Source organism: Muntiacus reevesi, chromosome 7 (genome assembly GCF_963930625.1).
Source record: "Muntiacus reevesi chromosome 7, mMunRee1.1, whole genome shotgun sequence".
In the NCBI taxonomy this organism is placed as follows: Eukaryota; Metazoa; Chordata; class Mammalia; order Artiodactyla; family Cervidae; genus Muntiacus; species Muntiacus reevesi.
The window spans coordinates 58905874-58931556 of NC_089255.1; the positions used below are offsets into that span (position 1 = coordinate 58905874).

At 38.6% G+C, this 25683-nt stretch overlaps 2 protein-coding genes across 9 annotated transcripts in view; one reads left to right on the plus strand and one right to left on the minus strand.

Moving 5' to 3' along the window:
• The window catches only part of GALK2 (galactokinase 2), a 145547-nt gene extending 131232 nt beyond the window's left edge, over nucleotides 1-14315 (minus strand). For 2 of the 6 annotated variants that reach the window (XM_065941840.1, XM_065941838.1), the window contains exon 1: nucleotides 825-978. Coding sequence is in view for 2 of the 6 variants with exons in the window: in XM_065941836.1 (XP_065797908.1) it covers nucleotides 825-877 (53 nt within the window). In the remaining 4 variants the exon portion in view is untranslated. Of the gene's footprint in view, nucleotides 1-824; nucleotides 1019-13353; nucleotides 13378-14070; nucleotides 14190-14217 lie in introns of those variants that run through there. The other 4 variants (XM_065941839.1, XM_065941837.1, XM_065941841.1 and 1 more) reach the window with 4 other exon arrangements.
• Nucleotides 14316-14467: 152 nt separating this feature from the next.
• COPS2 (COP9 signalosome subunit 2) overlaps nucleotides 14468-25683 on the plus strand; it is a 28046-nt gene continuing 16830 nt past the window's right edge. For 2 of the 3 annotated variants that reach the window (XM_065940368.1, XM_065940369.1), the window contains exon 1: nucleotides 14468-14574. In XM_065940368.1, the coding sequence (XP_065796440.1) occupies nucleotides 14521-14574 (54 nt within the window). In that variant the 5' untranslated portion in view covers nucleotides 14468-14520. Of the gene's footprint in view, nucleotides 14575-19652; nucleotides 19788-25683 lie in introns of all 3 variants that reach the window. The other variant, XM_065940370.1, reaches the window with a different exon arrangement.

The window sequence follows — 25683 nt, forward strand, 5'->3', positions numbered from 1 at the left end:
CCACTCTTTGGTGCTTCAAGGGTGAAAAAGCATTTTCAAGTTTCAGTATGCTGTAATATTGTTAACTGTCACATGACAGTCATAAACCAGGAACTAGGGAAAACTTTAGGGCTTAATTATAGAGAAAAAATTAACAGGGAACAAATACTAAAAATTAGAAACAACAAAAGGGGAGCAAAGCCAACCTTAGAAAAGCTATAGAGCTAATACCCAGCAGGTGGAGATTTCATTCTATGAGATTTCTGTCCTATGTCAGAAACAAGTATTTCCATTAAGTATTTGCAAGATGACCTCAAATGAAAATATCCCCCAGAGAATATCACTTAAGCTGATAATTATTCTGTAGCTAGGTACTGGCAGCAGATTAATTCCCTAAGGGAAGGTGCATAGGTTTCATGATTTGTTTAGAAGGATGCAGAGACCAAGGAGGTTTTTTGGTTTGGGGGTCATTTTCCTGTTTTTGTTTTGGCTGTACTTGATTGCTTTCAATATTTTAAAAGGGGAACTTTAAAAAGCATTGGCAAGCAAAACAAAGAGAGAACAGATTCAAAATTAATTTGGGTTTTTCTGCTTAAGTCCAGCAGAAAACGCCCCACCCTTCTGCAAGGGAAAGAAGGATCTGCATGGATGAAGCAAGACACACACCCCTTGGTAGTGAATAAGGTTGGACAGACTTTGCGGCGCGATCTTCCTGCAATCCCAGCCAAGTGACCTTGTAACATCCCAAGGATTCTGTCTGCTCCTGGAAGAGCCCAAAGCCCCGACAGCCTCTACATCTATCCAACCCAAGCGATCCCAAAGCGCGGGCATCTCCTCTCCCCCACCTGGGATGTTCCGCCACATGGACTCGACGCACGGCAGGGCCCTCCGTAGCCATATTTTGCTAATCCTTCTTTATTCTGCAGTTTCAACCGGTGAAGCAAGACTTCCGAGGTAATCACGGGACATCTGCAGCAGGAGCCCTTTCTTCCGGGAGACACCGGCATTCACCCCGCGGAAATCCTGCCTCTTCGCTGAGGTGGCTGCTTCCAGTCGGCCCCTCCCGTGGCTCCTCCTCCCTGGGCTCTGGGGCTCGGAGTCTTCCCGACAGCTGTCAGGTATTGCGGCCTTGCTGCTCTGAGCGCCGGGGAACCGGGGACCCGGGGCGCACTGGAGCCCCTGAGCCCAACACAGCTAAGGAGGTTTTCTTTCTGCATTCTGGGCATAAGTCTGAGCACAGAAATTAACTTGGCACCTCAGTTTGCTTTTTATATTATTATTGTTAGAGGGTCTTTTTTTTTCTTTAATGCCCAGCAGCAACTCCCCCCAAATAACACTAAAATATTTACTTACTGCTTCTTAAATAGATTACTTCAAAAATCAGATTATCAAATTGATGCGGAGCTTGACTTAAACACATTTGCATTTATTTCCAGAATAGAGGCATTGGTGGGCCTTCACAGAACATAAATAATAATGAAAAGAAGAAAATACCTGTCTTTCCAACTGCCAGATACTCTTAGCCTCCAGTTCAACACCTTGCTTTTTCAGTTGCCTGGAGACATCTCAGATACTCTGTCTCAAGAAGCACACCACCCCCATCCACCTCATCACTTTTATCATATTACTGCTTTCTTTCCTTCCTTGTTCTCACAAGTTCTGCATATTTATTGTCTTTCTCACCACTTTCACCATCACTACCACTAGAAGGTAAACAACTTGAAGGTAGGAAGTATGAATTCCCAGCACCTAGAACAGTACTTGGGAGACTGGTTTTCTAATCAACAAATAAGATGAGCTGAATGAATGACTGAAAGGTAAAATGACTTACCTTTAAGGTTGCACTGTTAATTGGTAGCAAAACTTTAATTAAACTCCAAGTCTATTAACGCTCTAGTGTAGTTTGTATACCCCAGACACATTCACCAATTTGCCATTCCTGAACTTCTATATGTGTGTGTTGGGGAAGGGTGAAAGGGAAATGAAGGCTGAAGTATGACTTGACAGTGTCAACGGCTAGCTAAAAGGATTGCACCCCCCTGGTACATCCCTGAGTTGTTACTGTAAATGAAACATCATAGAAATGTTGGTCTGGTCTTAGAGTTATTCTCTCACTATTATTTCAGTCCCTCCTTATCACTTTGAAATGAAGCAGTTATATCTCTCTTTTTGAACCCCAATAAATCCCAATAGGATGGTTATTGTGGTTTACTCTTGAGTAAGGGGAGACATCACTGTCATCCCTGTAAATAGGTTTGAATGTGGAAAGACCCTAAGTGAGAAAAAATGTAAAATTCTTAGAAACATCAGTAAACATGGAAAAGGAAAGTATGTCAGATATATTTCTAACACATTTTCTATGGTCATTGAAAATTAAGTAAATTTTGAAGTTCTGAAAATACTATGTTTTAAAAATTGCCCCAAACAAGCTCATTTTATATGCTTTGTTTGTTCTCACAACTTGCAGGATCTTAGTTCCTGGACCAGGGATTGAACCCCAAACCTGGCCCCGCAGTGAAAGCACCATAAAGGAAATCCCTGACAGTCCTGTGGTTAGGACTCAGCGCTTTCACTACTGGGGCCTGGGTTCAGGATTCAGTCTCTGATTAGGAATTGAGATCCTGCAAGTTGCACAGTGTGGCAAAAAGAGAGAGAAAGAAAATATTGACTATGGATACTCTGGCTCATAAAAGAATATTTTCTATTAAATGTGTATTTGATGGTCAAATGTTAACTTTGATAAATGAAACATGATGGCAAATTATTAGGCAAATCTTGAATACATTTCTATTGCAGTCTCAGCAAAACTGATACAGACTAGAAAGCACCTTTTAAAGCAACTAGTAAAACTCCCTTGTTTGAAATGATGACCCCAAAGTGAAAGAGTAAAGGCTGGAATCACAACTGGTTGATTCTGATCAACCAGTCTTGCAGGTCCCAGACTCCTACCCCAGCCTACTCTGAATGTGTGACCTCTGGTGAGACCCTGAGACCTTACTGAAGTATGCTTAAAAAAATTACTGAGACAATTAGTAATTTTTGTCCCCAAATTAAAGTGTATACATTGTAATTTTAATAAAACATTGCTCTTAAAAGAACTTATTTTCAAACAACCAAAGAACTCCAAATAGAAACCAAAAACCAAAATTAACATTACTTTCTTATACTATCTTCCTTATGCCAGGCTTCCTGATATGTAAGTAAGCACTTTACATATTATTATTCTCTTTAAATCTTCCCAACAACCTTATGAAGTGAAAAAATATTGTTCTTTTTTCAATTTTAAGATATTCCTTTGGTTCTTATTAGACCTATCTGATAAATGTTTAATGTCTAAATTTTACAGAATTTTTATTTTCACAATTCATGAACCTCTCAGCTCTTTATTTTTTGCATGTGGTGTGCTCAAGTTGCTTCAGTCATGTCTGACTCTTTGTGACCCCATGGACTGTAGATTGTCAGGTTCCTCTGTTCTTGGGATTTTTCAGGCAAGAACACTGGAGTGGGTTGCAACCATTTCCTCCTCCAGGGGATCTTCCCGACCCAGAGATGGAACCTGCCTCTCCTGCAACTCCTGCACTGCAGGCAGAATCTTTACTGCTGAGCCACCTGGAAAGCCCTTTTACATGTGGCCACACTTACAATAAGGTTTAAGGTCTAAATTATAAACTAACATAGGAATAAGGATAGAGAAGAAAGACTGGGGGCAGAGAAGACGTAGGTACAGATTCTGAAAAGTAGGAAAAATCTGAAGGAAATAGGGGAAAGCTCTGTTTTAAAAGAAGTCAAAAGGAATAAACAGGAATCTCTGAAATCTGAAGTCAATTGTTAAAAAGTAGAAGTTTGATAGTCCCCCAAACTAAAAGGAGGTTGTATGGAGAATAGCAAAGGGAATACAGCTACAGCATTCCATGCACAAATTATTTGTCAATTGTCAGTTGAAGATTGTGCTGCTTTAGCTGACAGGGGAATCACAGAAGGATTAATGCAAAACATACTGAAAGAACTTACTGATCTCAGTAAAGAAAAGAAACAAAAACAATCTTTGAATTATAGTATAATTGTGTCAGCTCCCTACTTGGCCTCCACACATACCTCTTGCTGAAAAGCGCATTCAAGGACTTCCCTAGCAGTGCAGTGGTTTAAGACTCCATGTTTTGACTGCAGGGTGTATGGGTTCCATCTCTGGTCGGGGAACAAAGATTCTGCATGTGGCATGGCAAGAAAAAAAAAAGTGTGTTCATGGCACAAAACTAGGGAGGTACGGTCACCATTTTGGGTGAGAATAAAAATGAATGGGCTTTAGAGATACGAAAATGGCAAATAACATTGCTAAGTTTGTGTAACTGAATTTAGCAAGAGACATTTTTCGAAAGCCATTGTTAAAAAAAGAAAGCTCCTATCGTGCCTGCGTGCATGCTTAGTCGTTCATTCTCTTTTTGATGTTATGGACTGGACTGGAGCCTGCAAGTTTCTTCTGTTCATGGGATTTTCCAGGCAAGGTTACTGGAGTGGGTTGCCATTATCCTCCTGCAGGGGATCTTCCCGACCCCAGGGATCAAACCTGCATCTCCTGCATTGGCAGGCAGATTCTCTACCACTGAGCCACCTAGGAAGCCCCTCCTATCATGTCTATAAGGTGGAAATTTAATGAGATCATGCAAAGTGTACTTATCAGAGGTCCCCTCAAGAAACAGTGGTTATTAAATGTCAGTAGAATTAACATTTTGAAAAGCCACTTAGGTTGGTTGGTAAAATCAAGAGATATGCTCCAACAATAGACAGTCAGCAATTTGCCTTTGAAGGAGAGAAAGCTCCTTCCCTGAGTAAAGTATATAATTTAACCACAGCTGAATTGCATGACATAATGTTATACTCTTTATTCCCCCAATTGATTTCTGGATCCATTTTTACCCTTCTCTACCCTTCTGGAAGCTGATCTCTAAGGATGGTACCTGGGCTTCTTTACCTCTGGCTTCTGGTTGGGACTGGTCACTAGCAGGATATTAGAAGATAGTAAACAGAGAAATTGAGATATCTACCACTCCCCATCTCCGCTACAAACACACATAAATTCACCTACTCCATCTCACCTTTGCCATAGTTATGGCAGTAGCTGTGTTTCCCTATAACCATAGCTGCTGTTGGAGGGTCCATCTTCCAGGACTCCCACTCCTGCTGGGCTCTGGTAAAACTATTTCTTCCCTCTGCCCCTTTAAGCCTTCAGGAAATGGGATTTCCAGCCAGTTGCTAGTCCCTGTGTGTTTCACCATCCTGTGGGTTCCCTCAGCCTTATCCCCTCTCTGTAAATACTTCTTTCAGTAAACGCTTTTCAGTTACTGCCCCACCTTCTCTCCAGTATACCATGAGTTTCCTGTCCAGGTTTGACTAATACAGACGGAGTCCTCCACTTTTCTGCACTATTAACATACAGTGTTCAGCTTAAGTAAATGTAGCAAAAAAAAAAAAAAAATTCTTTAGACAATTAGTCTGAAAGCAGTCCAAATCATGAGCCTGTCTGGGGTAACCACATGTCTCAATCTAGCAGTGAGGAGTCATGAATGCTAGAATATACTTAAACACATCATATTTTCACTGAGAATGCTGTGCGTCAGGCAATTCAGAAATAAGTAAGATATTTATGTCCTCAAGGAGCTTTCAGTTTAATAAAGAATAAATACAAAATAATCATAATATAGGATAACATAAAATTATAAAAGACATACTTTTAAGGGGTCAAATTCTGTTGGGAATCAAATGGTCTATTGCCTTTGATAAAATGACAAGACAATTCAATAAAGGATTATTTTTTTGGACAAATAATGCTGGAATAATTTGATAACCATATGCAGAAAAAAATTAACCTCTACATTTCCTTCACAGTATATACAAAAATTAAACTTGAACTAGGTCATAGATCTGAATGTACAAGTTTAAACTACATAAAACTTCCAGAAGAAAACATAAAAGAATATCTTAGTACACCTGAGTGTGGCGAATAATCCTTAAATACAACAAAAAGCATAAAGAACACTTACAACTCAATAGAAGCAAGACAAAAACTGGTACAAATGAACTTATTTACCAAACAGAAATAGAGTCACAGATGGAGAAAACAAACTTATGGTTACCAGGGAATGCGTGGGGGAATAAACTGAGAGATTAGGACTGACATACACACACTATTATATATAAAATAAATAACCAGTAAGAACATAGCACAGGAAACTACTCAATACTCTGTAACGGCCTATATGGGACAAGAATCTAAGAAGAAAAAAGTGGATTCATGTATATATATAACTGACTCACTTTGCTGTACACCAGGAGCTAACATGACATTGTAAATCAACTATATTCCAATAAAAAAAATAAAATACAAAAGAAACATTTTAAAAAATGGGCAAAAGAACTGAGGAGATATCAATACTTCACCAAAGAAAAACTGATGGCAAATAAGCACATGAAAAGATCAACATTAGTCACTAAGGAATGCAATTCAAAACCACAATTATACTCCTGCCAGAGTGGCTAAAATTAAGACAACTGACCCCACTATGTGTTGACAAGTATGTGGTACAAGTAACAATCTTATACAATGCTGGTGGATAATCAAAATGGCAAAAACAGTTGGGAAAACAATTTGAGAGTTTCTTAAAAAGTTAAACATAGACATATTTATAATCCAATCATCCCACCACTAGGTATGTACCTGCATTCATATCTATGGCTGCACAACAATATTACCACAAACTTAGCAGTACAAAATAATACAGATTGCTTATCCACAGTTTCTGTGGTTCAGAAGTTAGGGAAGAACATAGCTGGGTCATCTGCTTTAGGGTCTCACAAAGTCTCATCTAAGGCTCAACTGGGGAAGTTTTCATTTCCAAGATCACATGGTTGCTAGATGCTTTTTTAAAAAATTATTTTTCATTATTTTATTTTTGGCTGTGCTGGTTGTTTGTTGCTTTGTGCAGGCTTTCTCTAGTTGTGGTGTGCCTGCCTCTCGTGGTGGTGGCTTGTCTTGTTATGGAACACCGGCCTAGTTGCTCCACGGCATATGGGATCCTCCTGGATCAGGGATTGAACCTGTGTCCCTGAACTGGCAGGTGGATTCTTATCCACTGCGCCACCAGGGAAGTCCTGCTAGCAGCTTTAATTCCATGTGCATCATCAGACTAAAAGTCAGTGTCTTGCTGACCATTGACCAGGTAACCATCCTCAGCTTCTTGCCACATGGTCTTTTACAACATGGTCAACGCTTTCTCAAAGTCAGCAAAGGAGACAGTCGCTCCTCAACAAGAAGAGTTTATAATCTAGTGTAATGTAATCATATACACATAATCATGTACATCACCTTTGCTCTATCTTAATGGTTAGGAACAAGTCACATTTATTTGTCAATTATAACTCAATAAAGCTGGGGGGGGGGGGAACAAAGCAAGTCACAGATCCCACCTGCATTCAAAGTGAAAGGGACTACACAAGCACATGTAACTTAAGAGTCTGTCTACAACATTACTCAAGAAAAGTGAAACATGTCCACACAAAAACTTGGACACAAATGTTCTGTACACAAACAGCTCTAATTATTTACATAAGCCAAAAACTGAGACAAGAAAATCCTCAAATATCCATCAATAGGGACTGACTTCCTGGTGATCCGGTGGCTAAGACTCTTGTGTTTCCACTGCAGGGGGCACAGATTCAATCCCTGGTCAGAGATCTAAGATCTAACATGACACACAGCATGGCAAAAAAATAAAAATAAAAATTCAACAAGTGAATAGATGACCTCTGATATATCCATATAAGGGAAACCTCAGGAACAGAAAGAAACAACCAGTTGATAGATGCAACAACATGGATGAATCACAAAATAATTATAATGAGTGAAATAAGTCAGGCAAAAGAGAATACGTATTACATGATTCATTTAAACAAAATTCCAGAAAATTATTAATCTGTAGTGACAAAAAGTAGATCAGTGGTTGCATGGAAAAAGGGAAGGGAGGAGGAGACAATCGATAATCAAGGGGCAATAAGGAAACTTTTGCAGTAATAAATAGTATCTTCATTATCTTGGTTGTAATGATGGTTTCACAAGTATATGTGCATGTCAAAATCATCAAACTGTGCATTTAATTGTGTACAGTTTCAGTTCAGTTCAGTCACTCAGTCGTGTCCAACTCTTTGCGACCCCATGGACTGCAGCACGCCAGGCCTCCTTGTCCATCACCAACTCCCAGAGTTTACTGAAACTCAAGTCCATTGAGTCAGGGATGCCATCCAGGCATCTCGTCCTCTGTCGTCCCCTTCTCCTCCTGTCAATCTTCCCCAGCATCAGGGTCTTTTCCAATGAGTCACTTCTTCGCATCAGGTGGCGAAAGTATTGGAGTTTCAGATTCAACATCAGTCCTTCCAATGAATATTCAGGACTGATTTCCTTTAGGAGGAAACAGGTTGAACCTCCTTGCACTCCAAGAGACTCTCAAGAGTCTTCTCCAACACCACGTTCAAAAGGATTAATTCTTCAGCACTTATCTTTCTTTATAGTCCAACTTTCACATACATACATGACTACTGGAAAAATCACAGCCTTGACTAGACAGACCTTTGTTGACAAAGTAATGTCTCTGCTTTTTAATATGCTGTCTAAGTTGGTCTAGTTGCTGTCCAACTTTTCTTCCAAGGAGTAAGCGTCTTTTAGTTTCATGGCTGCAGTCACCATCAGCAGTGATTCTGGAGCCCCCAAAAATAAAGTCTGTCGTTGCTTCCACTATTTCCCCATCTATTTGCCATGAAGTGATGGGACCAGATGCCATGATCTTAGTTTTCTGAATGTTGAGCTTTAAGCCAACTTTTTCCCTCTCCTCTTTCACTTTCATCAAGAGGCTCTTTAGTTCTTCTTCCCTTTCTGCCCTAAGGGTGGTGTCATCTGCATCTCTGAGGTTATTGATATTTCTCCTGGCAATCTTGATTCCAGCTTGTGCTTCATTCAGCCCAGCGTTTCTCATGATGTACTCTGCATATAAGTTAAATAAGCAGGGTGACAATATACAGCCTTGATGTACTCCTTTTCCTATTTGGAACCAGTCTGTTGTTTCATGTCCAGTTCTAACTGTTGCTTCCTGACCTGAATACAGATTTCTCAAGAGGCAGTTCAGGTAATCTGGTATTCCAATCTCTTTCAGAATTTTCCACTGTTTGTGGTGATCCACACAGTCAAAGGCTTTGGCATAGTCAATAAAGCAGAAATAGATATTTTTCTGGAACTCTCTTGCCTTTTCAATGATCCAATGGATGTTGGCAATTTGATCTCTGGTTCCTCTGCCTTTTCTAAAACCAGCTTGAACATCTGGAAGTTCACAGTTCACGTACTGTTGAGGCCTGACTTGGAGAATATTAAGCATTACTTTACTAGTGTGTGAGATGAGTGCAACTGTGCAGTAGTTTGAGCATTCTTTGGCATTGCCTTTCTTTGTGATCAGAATGAAAACTGACCTTTTCCAGGCCTGTGGTCACTGCTGAGTTTTCCCAATTTACTGGCATGTTGAGTGCAGCACTTTCACAGCATCATCTTTTAGGATTTGAAATAGCTCAATTGTCTACGGCCATACCACCCTGAACGCGCCCGATCTCGTCTGAAATAGCTCAACTGCAATTCCATCACCTCCACTAGCTTTGTTCGTAGTGATACTTCCTAAGGCCCACTTGACTTCACATTCCAGGATGTCTGCCTCTAGGTGAGTGATCACACCATTGTGATTATCTCGGTCATGAAGATCTCTTTTGTACAGTTCTTCTGTGTATTCTTGCCACCTCTTCTTAACATCTTCTGCTTCTGTTAGGTCCCTACCATCTCTGTCCTTTATTGTGCCCATCTTGGCATGAAATGTTCCCTTGGTATCTCTAATTTTCTTGAGGAAATCTCTAGTCTTTCCCATTCTATTGTTTTCCTCTATTTCTTTGCACTGATCACTGAGGAAGGCTTTCTTATCTCTCCTTGCTATTCTTTGGAACTCTGCATTCAAATGGGTATATCTTTCCTTTTCTCCTTTGCTTTTCACTTCTCTTCACAGCTATCTGTTAGGCCTCCTCAGACAGCCATTTTGCTTTTTCACATTTCTTTTTCTGGGAGATGGTCTTGATCCCTGCCTCTTGTACAATGTCACGAACCTCCACCCATAATTCATCAGGCACTCTATCAAATTTAGTCTATCAGATCTAGTCCCTTAAATCTATTTCTCACTTCTACTGTATAATCATAAGGGATTTGATTTAGGTTATTCCTGAATGGTATACTGGTTTTCCCTACTTTCTTCAATTTAAGTCTGAACTTGGCAATAGGATTTCATGATCTGAAACACAGTCAGATCCTGGTCTTATTTTTGCTGACTGTATAGAGCTTCTCCATCTTTGGCTGCAAAGAATATAATCAATCTGATTTTAGTATTGACCATCTGGTGATGTCCATGTGTAGAGTCTTCTCTGGTGTTGTTGGAAGAGGGTGTTTGCTATGACCAGTGCATTCTCTTGGCAAAACTCTATTAGCCTTTGCCCTGCTTCATTCTGTACACCACGGCCAAATTTGCTTGTTACTCCAGGTGTTTCTTGACTTCCTACTTTTGCATTCCAGTCCCCTATAATGAAAAGGACATCTTTTTTGGATGTTAGTTCTAGAAGGTCTTGTAGGTCTTCATAGAACAGTTCAACTTCAGCTTCTTCAGCATTACTGGTCAGGGCATAGACTTGGATTACCGTGATATTAAATGGTTTGCCTTTGAAATGAACAGAGGTCATTCTGCTGTTTTTGACATTGCATCCAAGTACTGCATTTTGGACGCTTTTGTTGACTATGATGGCTCCTCCATTTCTTCGAAGGGATTCCTGCCCACAGTAGTAGATACAATGGTCATCTGAGTTAAATTCACCCATTCCAGTCCATTTTAGTTTGCTGATTCCTAAAATGTCAATGTTCACTCTTGCCTTTTCCTGTTTGACCACTTCCAATTTGCCTTGATTCATGGACCTAACATTCCAGGTTCCTATGCAATATTGCTCTTTACAGCATTGGACCTTGCTTCCATCACCAGTCACATCCACAACTGGGTGTTGTTTTGGTTTTGGCTCCGTCTCTTCATTCTTTCTGGAGTTATTTCTCCACTGATCTCCAGTAGCGTATTGGGCACCTACTGACTTGGGGAGTTCATCTTTCAGTGTCCTATCATTTTGCCTTCTCATGCTGTTCATGGGGTTCTCAAGGCAAGAAGACTGATGTGGTTTGCCATTCCCTTCTCCAGTGGACCACATTTTGTCCAAACTCTCTACCATAACCCATCTGTCTTTGGTGGCCCTACACAGCATGGCTCATAGTTTCAGTTTATGGCTCATAGTGTATAGTTTAATGTACCTCAATAAAGCTGATAAATTATACCTCAAACAGCTTTTAAAAAAATATTTTTTAAACACAGGAATCACTTTGTATAAAGGCACCAGATCAGATCAATAAACTGTTAAAAAATTTTTAATGATTTCCTATTGGGGCTTCCCTGATGGCTCAACTGGTAAAGAATCTTCCTGCAATGCAGGAAACTTGGATTTGATCCCTGGGTTGGAAAGGTCCCATGGAGAAGGGAATGGCAACCCACTCCAGTATTTTCGCCTTAATAATTCCATGGACAGAGGAGCCTGGCAGGCTGCAGTCCATGGTGTCACAAAGAAGTCGACATGACTGAGTGACTTCCACTTTTTACTTTACCACTGAATAAAACTGATGTCAAGAAAAAGAGAATAGCTTAAATGTACAAAGTATTTAGGATAGGATATGTGAATGAAGTGATATTTAAATGAAGTTTTGAAGACAGAAAAAGATTTTGATGTGTAGACATATATATAAGGGCATTGCCTGCATAGAAAGATTGACATGTTTATTTCTACAACAAATATTCATTTGCATTTGTGTACCCAAGCAGTGAGCTAAACACTGTGAAAACCTTTTCAACTAATCTCAGCAAATTTCCAGACTAAGTGTGTGAAAGTTGGAGGCCAAGAATATGACACTCAAAATGTGGCTGCACTTTTCCTAGTGCTCCTAGTCACTAACTTCTTGAATAAGTTTTCCACATTGTAGAAGTAAGGAATTATATTAAAAGGCACCAAAATATATAAATAAATTCAATGTAAATAAACATGCAGTTTTATTACATATTCATACGCACATGATTAATAGATCATTTCAGAATCACTATACTAACTTAAAAATGCAAAACTATGTAGCTGATTACTCTGAGCAAAAAGAGTTCTTAATCACCTTGAGATTCTTTTTTCTCTTCTGAAGAAGTATGGGTTACAGATAGAGTAATCATGTGATTTATTGTACAGACTTTTGAGAGTGATGGATGCTGATAATTTTTATTCTGGGACAATAGGACTAGGCTATTCTAGACAAAATAGGATATATAGTTACAACTTACAGGGAGATTGTTTTATTTTAAGGCTACAAGAACAGATTCTTGAGTTCTACCCCAGACCTACTGAATCAGAATCTCTGGTGTAGGATTTGAAAAGTTATAATTAATTTCCATGCTTAGGAAGCCTTAGAGACTGAAGTGATACAAGGCTCTTCCAATTCTAAAAGTCTATGTGTAATAAGGGAATTTTGAACATCCACTGGCTATCAGATGACATGAGGGAATGATTAATTTTCCTTGTGTAACAATGATGTTGTGATAAGAGGATGTGCCTATTTTTAGGAAATACACAGCTGCATTTGAGTGATATGTAATGATATGTGCATCTTATTATACTTTCAACTGATTCTAGGAATACTTAGATACAAATAAAGCTGATAGGTATATACACACATTCACTGGACTAACTCTAAATTTTTCAGTATGTTCGAAATTCCTCATTATAAAATATTGGGAGGAAAAGAAGGAAAGGGAAATTTTGTCTATAGGTAGACAGTATTATTGCTATAAATATGACTTTTAAGAACTATGACCGAAAAGATGGCAATACAAATGATTACTAAATTAGGAGGCTGGGACTGACATATACATACCACTATATATAAAATGGAAAAAGAGTAAAAAAAAACCCACAATGAATATATGTATATGTACAACTGATTCACTTTGCTGTATTCCTGAAACTAACACAACATTTTAAATCAACTCTACTCCAGTAAAATTTTTTGAATTATTAAAATAAAAACAAAAGCAAATGATTACTAATATATCCAGGGACTTCCTGACTGACGCAGTGGTTAAAACTCCATGCTTCCCATTCAGGGAGCACAGTCAGAGAACTAAGATTCTGTATCCTGGGGCAGCCAGGGGAAAAAAAAAAAGCAAAGCAGTTACTTACTGAGTAACTCCCAAAACGGAAAAAAAAAAAAAAAATCCAGCCTGCAATTCCTCTTCTTGGAATTTTTCCTAAGAAAAAAAATTAAGTGACAAAAATACTCCCTCCAAAATAGTTTAAAATAATGCTATTACTGTAATACTCGAAATGTATAACAATAATAGCATGCTTAAGTAAATTACACTGCATTCAACGAAGGGCTTATTATATCACTATTAAAATAATCTTTGTCAACAATATAGTGCATACATTGTCCTATGCTGTTACATAACTAGATGCAAAAAAGCATCCGAAATTATGTCTGTGCTGTTAACTATATAAAATTTGTGAATTCAAGTGGACAGAAGTTTATATTAAAAATGCTGTTTGAAAAGCAGTATTTTCTCCCTTCATTTCAATTTTTATTACTATTTCGAATTCTACTGATGATGCTGTGCAACAATAATGCGTTTTTTTAAAAAACAGTTGCTAACTGTTACCTTAATTTGGTCTCATAGGCAATAAAGTTTAGTTTATAATTCATTGAACAACTGAATAAAACTTCAAGTACCTCAATAGATTGATACTTAATTTAGGATATCTACAGAGTCGTTTTGCTGACTACAAATATAACAAACATTACGTGTAAACCGTTCTGCTGAAAGGTTTCCAAACATCACAGGACCACCCACCAAAATGTGTGGGCTAAATGCACATCCGTAATCATGGCAATAATACTACCTGTCACACAGGATAGGCATGTCAGACTTTTCTCCGCGAAAGCCTTCTAGTCCCAAACTGCCTCTTACTATCACCTGACTGAAATGGTTCTAGAGTCCCAGGCAAGGGAGGAGACTGTTGCCTTGCCCAGGAGGCTGGAAACCGCACCTTATGAGAGAAAGGTTTCCAAGGCCCTTCAACGGAAATCCGAAGCACTTGAAGATTCCCTAGTTACTAGGTTTAGTTGCTAAGGCACCAACCGTCTCACAGGAAGAGGGGTACGGTGCAATCGCTTTTAGCGTCGTAGCGAATCCTCTCAAAACCGAGCTCATTTGTTCCGGGAGGAAACATTCAGCTCCTCTAAGAGCGTCGGGAAGGAGAGAAGCTGGGAGTGACGCCTCTGAGCCGCGGAGGATTGTGGGAGGAGGTTGTCTCCAATTTCTCCTCCCCCCTCCCCCCGTCCCAGCCAAGATGTCTGACATGGAGGATGATTTCATGTGCGATGATGAGGAGGACTACGACCTGGTGAGGCGCAGGGAACAGAACTCTGGGGCTGGAGGTGGTTTCTGGCTTTAGGAGCCGGGGCAGGGGCGGCCGCGGCCTCTCCCCGTAGAACATGTGCTCCTTCCAGCCTCTCCCGATGCAGTGACAGGACGAGTTTACCTCCTCCCCCTTCCCGCACCGGGCCCGCGCCCTGTTTCTCCAGCATGGGGGAAGGGAGGGTAAAGGAGGCACTGAAGGGGGTCCCGAGCGTTGAGCTCCAAATCCGAGCGCTTCTTTAGTTTGCAAGGGCACCCCTGGGCTCCGGCGTCAGGTTCTCATTGCCTCCTCCCTATCGCGCGAGCCGTTTGGGGGACCGTTCAGTGGTCTAGGCCCCGGCTCTGCCCTTTCGGGCGCAGTCTTCCTGTCCCCTCTTCTTCATACTTGAATTGAAAGAGTGCGAAATGCTGGAAGAGGGGTCCAAAAACAAGGGGGCCTTCCTGCTCCCAGACCTGACGCCACTTGTGAATCTAGAAACAGAGCTTAATTAGTCTTGTCCAGGCTCCGTTTTGTTATAAGGTAAAGGTGCCATAGAGAATTGAAAGCCAGGCCAGCGTTTGAAAAGTAGTTTAACTACTTGTTTAAACAGAAAAGCTGGGGAGGAGGTTTTACTTTTTGTTTGTTTGGGGTTTGGGAGGTGGGGTGGTATGAGAGAATTGACTCAATGGCTTTTTTCTTGACTCAGAAATTTCCCAGTATTCAGAGTTTAAAATATCAACAGAGTAGAACAAAACGAATTTATGTAACCGAATGGTGATTTTTAAAGATTCAAGGTTTAATTTATGAACAGACTTACAATTTTTTAAATATTCACTAACATTTCAAGTTGATATTCAAAAACATTGTTGGTGTGGGAACTAAGAACGATTATCTGGACCACGAATTAGCGTCAACTTGGCTTTGCTTTTTATTTGGAGGAGTTTTTGTGCATGGTTCTTGTGTGTTATGGTGATGCTGCATTATCATAAAGTTATGAAGTAGATGCTCAGGGAAGTCTGGCTCGTCTTATAGTTTATAAGCGCCAGAGAGTCTCAAGATAATGTCTCATTTTGAATTAGTGTAAATCTTTGTATAGTCGTTTCTAATTAATCTTTCACTTTTAAAAGAAAGCATTTGCAAAAGGGAGAGGGAAGTGTTTGTTATTACCTGAAAGTCAATAGTGTTGATAATTCTTAAAGGTAGTTTTGCTAGTAGTAAGATTTCTGCCTTACATTTTAGTTTGTGCAGACCAAGCCAGTTTTAGGCAGTGGCTTAGATCCTTCAAGAATGTTACTTGTACTATTTTGTGCATTTTTATTTATTACATGTTTACATATATTACAGGTATTTTTTAACTATGGAAGTGTTCTTTTGACTGTTTTACGTAGTTTCAGTTTGTGTTTTTACTTGTGCTTATCTCTTTTGTAAGCAATAGTTTTTTGAATACATAACTTACTAGCACTATGAGTAAGACTGTAATGTAGGAATGGCAGTGAGAATCTCACTGCCCCTTGAAGTACAGAATTCATTTTTGCAAGGATTTTAATTAAATATAAATGATTTAACTTGACTGTGTTTCTCCAGCCTTTGAGGGCTTACACCGCATGTACAATATAAAATTGAATGTGTAATTTTAACCTCTTTTTTTAAAATTTCTTAACCCAAAAAGGTGAGACTTTACACGACCACATAATTAATGATCCCCCCAGCATTCTGTTAAATAGTCCTGCCTCATATCTCTCTTACATAGATATCATATTACTTTATTTTTTACTTCCTTAATTTCCTTAAGCCACTATAAACGTATATTTATTAATTTTTAAACATACATTTAAAAAGATCAAGCACAGCTGGTTGCCACTTCATGCTTATTTGTTGCCAAAAGAAAAGTTGTTGTTTTTGTTTTCTAATATTTGCCTGAGCCTTTTTTGTTTGTTTCTTTGGATTTAAGGAGTCTGAATCAACTTACTGTTTTAGGGAAACTTCTTTTTTATTAAAAAATAAATTGTTTGTTGGATAGTTCATCATCACCTCGTTTTAGTGAAAAAGTTAATGAGAGCCATGAGTAGCCTAACTACAGATACATTCAGTATATATTTTATCAATCATCTATATTGATAAAGTTTAATACCCGAAATCGCTTCTTGAGCTAATAGAAGAGAGAATTAAGTTGGTTTAAAAAAAGAAGACGAAACAAGCAAGAAATTAATTCAGTATGCTTGATCTCTTATTTCTAAGATCTTTTTGATTTCTGAGGCAGAAGCAGGTATTTTATAAGCATAGTAATTTATGTAGCAGTGAATGGAGAGAAGATGGTACTGATAAATGTGTTAATTCAATGTTACTTTTACAGATTTACATACAATAGTGTTAGTAATAACTAATAATAAATACTATCATGTCATTCATTAAGTTAATAAGGCCATTGATAAATTAAACTGTGTTAAAATTCCACAATCCAGCCATTCCAGCTTGAAGTTGATGAATACTTCTAACAGTCTTTTTAGAAAGGATTTAAGACAGAGCAACTTCATACCAAAAAGTATTCTTTAGTAGTTCCTGTTATAGGTAGGGCCTAATATGTTTGAAAAATGTTATTGTAAGGGGAAAATAAAATGGTGAATAGATAGACTAATTCCATTTGTTTGAGTATATTACCACTGAGCCTCATTATAATCATCGTGTGTGTGTGTGAGTGTGAGTGTGTGAGAGAGAGAGAGAGAGAGACTCAGTCATGTCCAACTCTTAGTGACCCCGTGAACTGAAGCCTGCCAAGCCCCTCTCTCCATGGAATATTGTAGACAAGAATACTGGAGTGGGTTGCCATTTCTTTCTCCATAATCATCCTGGTTAGGTTTATAGTTGTGATTACTGAATGAATGTTTATTACTATTGTTGCCAGTGCTAAGTCACTTCAGATGTGTCTGACTTTTTGCAGCCCTATTGACTGCAGCCCACCAGTCTCCTCTGTCCCTGGGATTCTCCAGGCAAGGATACTGGAGTGGAGATCTCCAGTGCCCTCCTTCAAGGGATCTACCCCGCCCAGGGATTGAACCCATGTCTTTTACATCTCTTGCATTTGCAGTCAGGTTACACTGTGATTAGTGAATAAATGTTTATTACTGTTGTTATTCTTGCCTTAACAGATAGCATGTTTTAATGCCCTAGAAATTTACTTCTTTTGGGGAGGGGTGGAGAAGAGTCTTAGCTATAAGGTTTCTTACAGAATCTCTTTATTTGTCACAGTTTTAACAAGTTCAGACTAATGATGTCATATTATAACGAACCTTAGAACATGGTTTAGCAAATTAAAATATATTTTAAAAAGATTTTTTAATTGACATGACATGTTCCCTTCAAAAGGGAACATAATAGGAAATTCTCTGACAGTCCAGTGTTTAGAACTGAGCACTTTTCACTGCCATGGGCCCAGGTTTGATCCATGGGCTTCCCTCATAGCTCAGTTGGTAAAGAATCTGCCTGTATTGCAGGAGACACCAGTTTGATTCCTGTGTTGGGAACATCCCCTGGAGAAGGGATAGGCTCCCCACTCCAGTATTCTGCCCTGGAGAATTCCATGAACTGCATGGGGTTGCAAGGACTAAGCGACTCACTTTCTGGGGAATTAAGATCCTGCAAGCCATGCAACGCTGCCCCACCCCACCCCCAAAAGGGCATGTTTAATTGTAAATAATTGGAAACACCCCCCCAAGTTGTCAATTGTAGGAGAATACTATTAATACACATGAGGTAGTAATAGGTAAAATATATCCATGTGATGGAAAGTATGTCAGCATTTCAAATCACACTTCTAATGAATATTCAGTGATATGAGAAGAAAATCTTGGTAAGTTAGTCAGGACTCTTGCGTGTAGGGAAGGAGAGTACAGGAATACATGTCAGATCAACTTGAACTGTAAAGAACATAATATTGGCTCACATCACCAAGAAGTGTAAATGTAACAGGGTTCATGACTTAGATAACGATGCTGGGTCTTTTTCTGCCTATGTCTCTCTTCCTGGGCTGCCTTCCTCACTGTATTGGCTTAATTGCCTTCATAGTATATCACAAAATCTTGTAATATAATGTGTTATCTTCCTAGTATTATAACCCCAAAGGCAAAAGGACCTTCCTTGCTGACTCTAGCAGTGAAACCCTAGAAAGAACTTTTATGGATTCTCCTTAGCTCTGGGCCTTCTGAATCACTGACTCACTGTGAGAGGGAAGATAGATTGCTTGCCCTCTGTAGGAGAGCAGCACTGTTTTTGGAAATCCTCATCTAAGAGAGGAAAGATCAGTCAGCATTGCTGTGCACACAGAACACATGTCCACTATAGATGTGTAATCCATATTACAATGTTATTGAGTGGCAGTAAAATTTATTTGTTTTGCTGGGTGGGAAAAATGTAGAATAAAAAGGTCTGGAAAATATGAAAAGTGTCAGGAAAATTAAAGTGTTTATGTCTTGCAAACTTTTCACAGTGAGACTTTATTTTATTGCTGGGGAGAGAGGGTGGTGTTTAGGGTACAAATGAAGAACAGAACTCTTACTTTGATCTTGAGGGGCCAAACAGTGATTGTCATTGCTCAGATTTTTTTAGAATTTAGAATTCTTCAGAACCTGAGGCATCTAGCATTTTAAAATAGGTAATACATGCACATGGTTCAAAAACATGGAATGAATAAAATTTCCTTTTATATATTCCTTATATTTATTCCTTAAATAAATAAAAATAAAATTTCCTTTCCATTTTTGTTCCTCAATTGTCCAGTTCCCATTCTTTCCCATAGGTAACCAAATACAGATTTTTATCCCCTCTTCCCTTTTTTAAACCAGAATTAACATATTAAATATATTGTCCTACACTTTGTTTTTTATTTTAAAGATTATTCCATAGACATATGTCGAAAGATTACTTATTTCTTTTTATAGCTGCATTGATTGTGTGAATGTACCATAAGTTTATTTACTCAGTTCTCTGTTGATGAGAATTTGACCTGTTTTCTTTTGCTATTTTAAATGGTATGCGGCTTTTTTTTTTTTTTTAATTTCAGCAATAGCCAGGTTTTCTCTGTTTTGTAGGTGTCAAAAATTCCAAGTCAGGTTTGATAAATAATTTGAGCCCCCAAATTTGGATGATGCTGTTTTAAGTTGGAAACATCTAACTAATAAAGTTAGTTTCCTTAAGAATTTCAGAAGCGGTACTTAACAATCCAGGTCAGTATAATTGGAATAATTTACCACCTCTTAAAAGTTACTGCTTTAAATAAGATTGGTTTGAAATGTAAGTTTGGGTACATTTTCAAAAAGGCCTGTCACGTTACCTCATAGGTGTACCCTATATAATGAAATTAGAGAGGTTCAAACAAGGGTAACTAATGATAAGGATACCATTATAAGATCTCCCATAAGTAATGGGAGATAGCTCTTTTGTGCTAAGAATAAGATAAATTAAGATTCTTCACCCCTAATGTAAATCTGTAAAGTGTGACTACCCAACAGAGTAAATTTGTACTTGTGTGTTATACCCCAGAAAGGAACACATGACCCTCAGCAAGAATTAGAGACTTCCTGTTGGGTTCAACCCTCATAACTGACAGGAGAGGAACTGAAACATCAAGTGTGAGTGACTTATGTAAATTTACATGACAAATTAGTGGGCCAGTCAAAACTAGAGCCCAAGCCTAAGACTTTAATGATGTCTTGTTGGAAAATTTAATCCGAGAACTGAAAGTTTAGGACAAATAAAAGAATGTTGTAATTTATAGCATAGACAGATTAGGATCCATTACCTTGAGTGAAATTTTTTTTTAAGGGTTTGGTTACTTTTATGAATAGTTAAACCACAAGTGGCTACCTAGGACTTGGATTAAATTAGTCCTTATGGATACTGAGACTTTACCTTTGGCACTAGATGTGCAGCATCTGTTGTCTAAACATGATCAAGGCTTGCGAACCATTGTTAATGGTGAGTCTTCTTTTTCCTCGAGCACATTTCTTAAGACTTCTGTTGACAGGAGACACAAGAATAAGAACATGAACTATGAAATTGACCCTTTTCAGTAGTCGCTACATTCCAACATAGAGTCAAAATTGCCCCTGTCGGTGTTGTGTTATTTTGGAACGTTCACTAACTTTTCATTTCAAGTAAGCAAACACTTCTTGAGCATTTTGTGATATACCAGGTTCTGGGGATACCAAGATCAGTAAAAGTAAGTTCCTGCTTTTGAGAAGCTCATGGTGGGGCAGGGGAGGGGAGGGGAGGGGAGGGGAGGGGAGGCGGGAGGTGGGAACAATATACATACAGAACTGTTCTTTAGAGACATGCATGTCGTGTAGAAGCATGACTATGGAGAATATTTTGCTAAGAAGACTTAAAGAAAGAATCCTTGAGGAATTGAGAATCCTTGAGAATTCCTTGAGGAATACAGCATTTCCAGGAGTGTTAGGGCTGGACATCATCACAGGAGAAAAGTGGGAAGTTTGTTGGGAGGTGCAGTGGTTAGAATTCCTAGAAGAGAGACCAGTTTATGCCAAAGCAGAGATTTTAAAGAGCATGATATGTTTGGGGGAAGGAAGAATAGATTTGGTTGGTGTAGATGGGTAAGAGATTGCTTTGGATAGATGTCAGAACATGAGTTACATAGGTTGGAGCTAATGTGAACTTTAGTGGATTTTTTAAAAATCCTTTTTAACACTGTTCAAGTGCTTGCTTTTTCATGTATTGCTTAAATTCTTTGGTTTTTGTCTAAAACATTCTTAATGTATAGATTAAAATTTCAGTTTCTCTCAAAAGCATTTCACTTATACTTTTATAAATTATAGTTATTGCATCTTCATCTGACATAAGGGAATTCAGTTTAGCAATATTTAATATTTTTCCTGTATTCCCTGTTTTGACTAATGTCACTGTGTGTAACCAAATCAGCTGTAGTCATTAAGGATAACTTTTTCCCCTTTCTTGTGCCCATATGATGTGTCCTTTTATTTTACATCCTTAACATCACATATATTTATTCTGTCCTCTCCCTTTTCTCCTGGTTCTACTGCTTGGAATCAGGCCTTCATCATCTGTTGGCTAAACAGTTCTAAGAGTATCCAGTGGGCTACTTCCTTACTACCAGAGTGCTCTTCCTAAAACACAGATCTAATTATTTCTCTATAAAATCTTTTAGTGGGTCTCCATTTGATATAAACTCTGCTAAACCTGTACAGTTCTATTCCCCTGTCTGATACCAGTTTCTCTCTCATCAGCTCTGCATGCATCCTGTGCTTCAGCCCAATCAGACTACTGGTAGCTCTTCTAAATATGCAGTGCTGTTTGAAGCTTCCATGCTTTTGGATAGCTTGTTTTGTTTCCGGTGCCTTTTTTCATCCCTGGGAAAATGCATTCCTACTTTTAGACCTGGTTGAGGTAACTTTTCCTTCTAACTCATTGAAGAGTAGTTCATTACTCCTGATCCGCCACTGAACGTAGTATGTGTCTCTGTTACTGCTTCTGTTATTATATTAGTGTTTCATTTGCATATCTGTCTCAGACCGTGAATAGCTTAAGGAGAAAGACTTCATTTTCATTTGTTGAGCACATTTAATTACTGGTTTATACTAAAGATCATTATCATTGAGTGTACAATAGACATAAATAATATATAACAGATATTCTGTACAACCGAATTATTCCAAAGACTTCTCAAAATATCTTCGGTTTAAAAATGATGCCGGTGTGGTAACTGAGTAGTTTGCTGTAGTTCAGTTCGTATTGATGGTGTGTGATTCACTGAGCTGCAGATGACAGGTTAGTGGTGTCACGGAGGCTGCAACGTGGTGTTGCAGGTCATAACCTAATTATAAGTAGCAAGGCAGTAGCATATCAGTTGTGCCAATTCTCATGTATTTATCCATTCCAGCAACAACACTTAAGAATTGAATTGCAGTTGTGCAAAAAATAGTATACATTTCACTTCTTAATCCATATAATGTGAAAAACCAAAAGGACGTATTCACAAAATGTTGAAGGTGGGATTAAGTCTTATCTCAATTGTAGTGATTCAGGGGAGTTCATATAGAGTTTAGAAGTAGCATTAATCTGGAGCCAGTCGGTGCCAGAAGTTGCAGGTAGTCAGTCTTGAACTACAGGAGGCCTTCAGACATGGTAGGAAATGTAAAGATTCCTTTCTTCACCTGTGTTACAATCAGTTCAATAATCGATGTTAACCTTCTGGCAACTCCATGTCCTACTCATATGTACCTCCTAGCTTTCTACTTACCTCTTACGTCCTGGGCCATTTTAATTTTTTCCCCTAATCTGTTGGCTAAGAAACTAAAAATAAGTAGGCTTTAAGTTCAGGGGTGCATTCTGAAGATTTAGGTTGCAGAAAAGTGATTCTCTGGTTCTAGCTATTCCCATATATTATTGAACAGTTACTAAGAAGAACTGATTTCCAAAGGTGTAGAGTATGTGAGTAGGTTTGTTAGCTAGGATTCTTTGCTCCACATCTTCCCTGAGGAGGTAGATGACGCTTAAGCTGTAATGATATGCAGTGGTTAATGAGATGAAAAGAGGTAGAAAGAAGAAAAAGAAATGGCATGTTAAGGCAAGGATGAGTTTGGCCACTTGTGAGGTGAGGCCAGGGTGGCTGCAGCAAAGTGAATAAGGAGACATGGTTGCGTGCATAAAATCGAGTCAGATTTTGATGATTTTTGAACTTGATTTTAAGAGCAATGGGAAACCACTTTTTTTTTTTTTAACATTTATTTTTATTTATTTGGCTGCATAGAGTCTTAGTTGTGGCATGTGGGATCTAGTTCCCTAACCAGGGATCGAACCCAGCCCCCCTGTATCAGGAGCACAGAGTCTTAGCCACTGGACCACAAGGGAATTCCCTGGAAAACCATTTTTGAGAAGAGGAATACGATCATTTACATTTTATGTTATACTGGCCACTCACTGTAAGAAGATTGGAATTTGAAAGTTAAAACGGAGAATGGAAAGTTTATCTGTGGAGAGCTGAAAGTGACCTGGTAGGCTGGGGCAGTGGCAAGGGAAAGTGGATGGACTTGAGTTTATGTTCAAGGTAGAATCAATAAGGACTTTTTATGTTCCAGCAGTATGACTGTTTTTAGGTGTTCAGTAGCTCATGTTACAGTTTTGTGTCTGCTTTTCCTCTTTTCCCCTTTCTGTTTTTGTCTGGCATGCAAACTCCCATTTAGCTTTCAAAGCCTGGCTCAGAAGCCATCACTGTCACAACATGATTTGATGTATCCACTTGGCTTGTTCATTATTTATTAATTGCTTTTTTAATCAGTTTTATTATAGCCAAACCTGAATTGCAGATTGAAGAAGTGAATGGATGATTATGAACTTTACTCACTACTCAGAATTTGACTTTATCTGTAAGAGAAGTGTTCCAAAGGATTTCATGTGTGAAGCAAAACTGAATTACTGATCTTAAATTTGTGAGACCGAGTGCCAGTGCTTCCCAGAAATATCCTTACATGAGGAAATAATTACCCTCTAGAGGGCGCACATTACAAAGCCATGGTGGTCAAATAAAACAGATTCTATGCTAACATCAAACATCTCCCTGCATCTGCTGGTCATAGGAAAATTTCATCTTGTGTTTACATATTTTTGAGCTTTCTAACACTACACTCATATACCTTTTTTCTTTCATGTGCCTTTATGAGACAATACAGAATTTTTCATAAATTGTTCCCCCCAAAATTTAACTGTATTTGGATTTAGAAACAACTATAATACTTTTCTTATCTCTTTTGTGTTTGCTTTCAGGTACAATTCTGAATTTCACATAAACTTGCCCTTTGTAATGACTTATAGCTGAAGGAATTCATCTCTCTTCCTAAAATAATAGTTTTATTACACTAATTTATGTATATTTTATAATCGTTATCATTAAGTTGAATATCCTGAAACTATTTTAAACTCTTATTTCTACTCCTTCACAAAATAGTGTTACTTCGATTTTTCTTTCTTCTTTATTGTTTCATAACTAGGAACTGAGTTTATGTAATGAAAAGTCACATAAAGCTATACAAATTAATTTTGTTTCACTTATTTTGATGTTACAGGACTAGCTAAAGTATGGTAATATAACTAAACAGCTATTGAGTAATGTGAACTACACATAAAGCAAATATTTTTATTAACATATAGCTTTATTTAGCAATAGATGACTGCTTTATATAGCTCACCATCCTAGGTAGTTAGGCCATGTTAGAATAATAAAATTTAGACTTAGGGAATAGCAAAAACTAGATTATGAAATGAAAGATAAAATAACTAAAATTTAATAGTAATACTACTAATAATTAGTATTTACAATTTGCTTTTGTGTTGATTCTGTATCTTTCAGTACAAACCTATTTCTGTATCTGTGTAACCATCCCTTTCAGAAAATGGCTTGGTGTCACTCATTCCAGGGAACCCTTTGCTGAAGTCTTTGTGTCCGTTCAGTCGCTGAGTCATGTCCGACTCTTTGCGACCCCATGGACTGTAGCATGCCAGGCCTCCCTGTCCATCGCCAACTCCGGAATTTACTCAAACTCATGTCCATTGAGTCAGTGATGCTATCCAGCTACCTCATCTCTGTCGTCCCCTTCTCCTCCCGCCTTCAATCTTTCCCAGCATCAGGGTCTTTTCAAATGAGTCAGCGCTTCACATCACATGGCCAAAGTATTGGAGTTTCAGCTTCAGCATCAGTCCTTCCGATGAACACCCATGACTGGTTTCCTTTAGGATGGACTGGTTGGATCTCCTTGCAGTCCACAGGACTCTCAAGAGTCTTCTCCAACACCATAGTTCAAAAGCATCAATTCTTCGACGCTAAGCTTTCTTTATAGTCCAACTCTCACATCCATACATGACCACTGGAAAAACCATAGCCTTGACTAGACGGACCTTTGTTGACAAAGTGATGTCTCTGCTTTTTAATATGTTGTCTAGTTTGGTCATAACTTTTCTTCCCAGGAGCAAGCATCTTATACTTTCATGGCTGCAATCACCATCTGCAGTGATTTTGGAGCCCAAGAAAATAAAGTCTGTCACTGTTCCCACTCTCTCCCCGTCTATTTGCCATGAAGCGATGGGACCAGA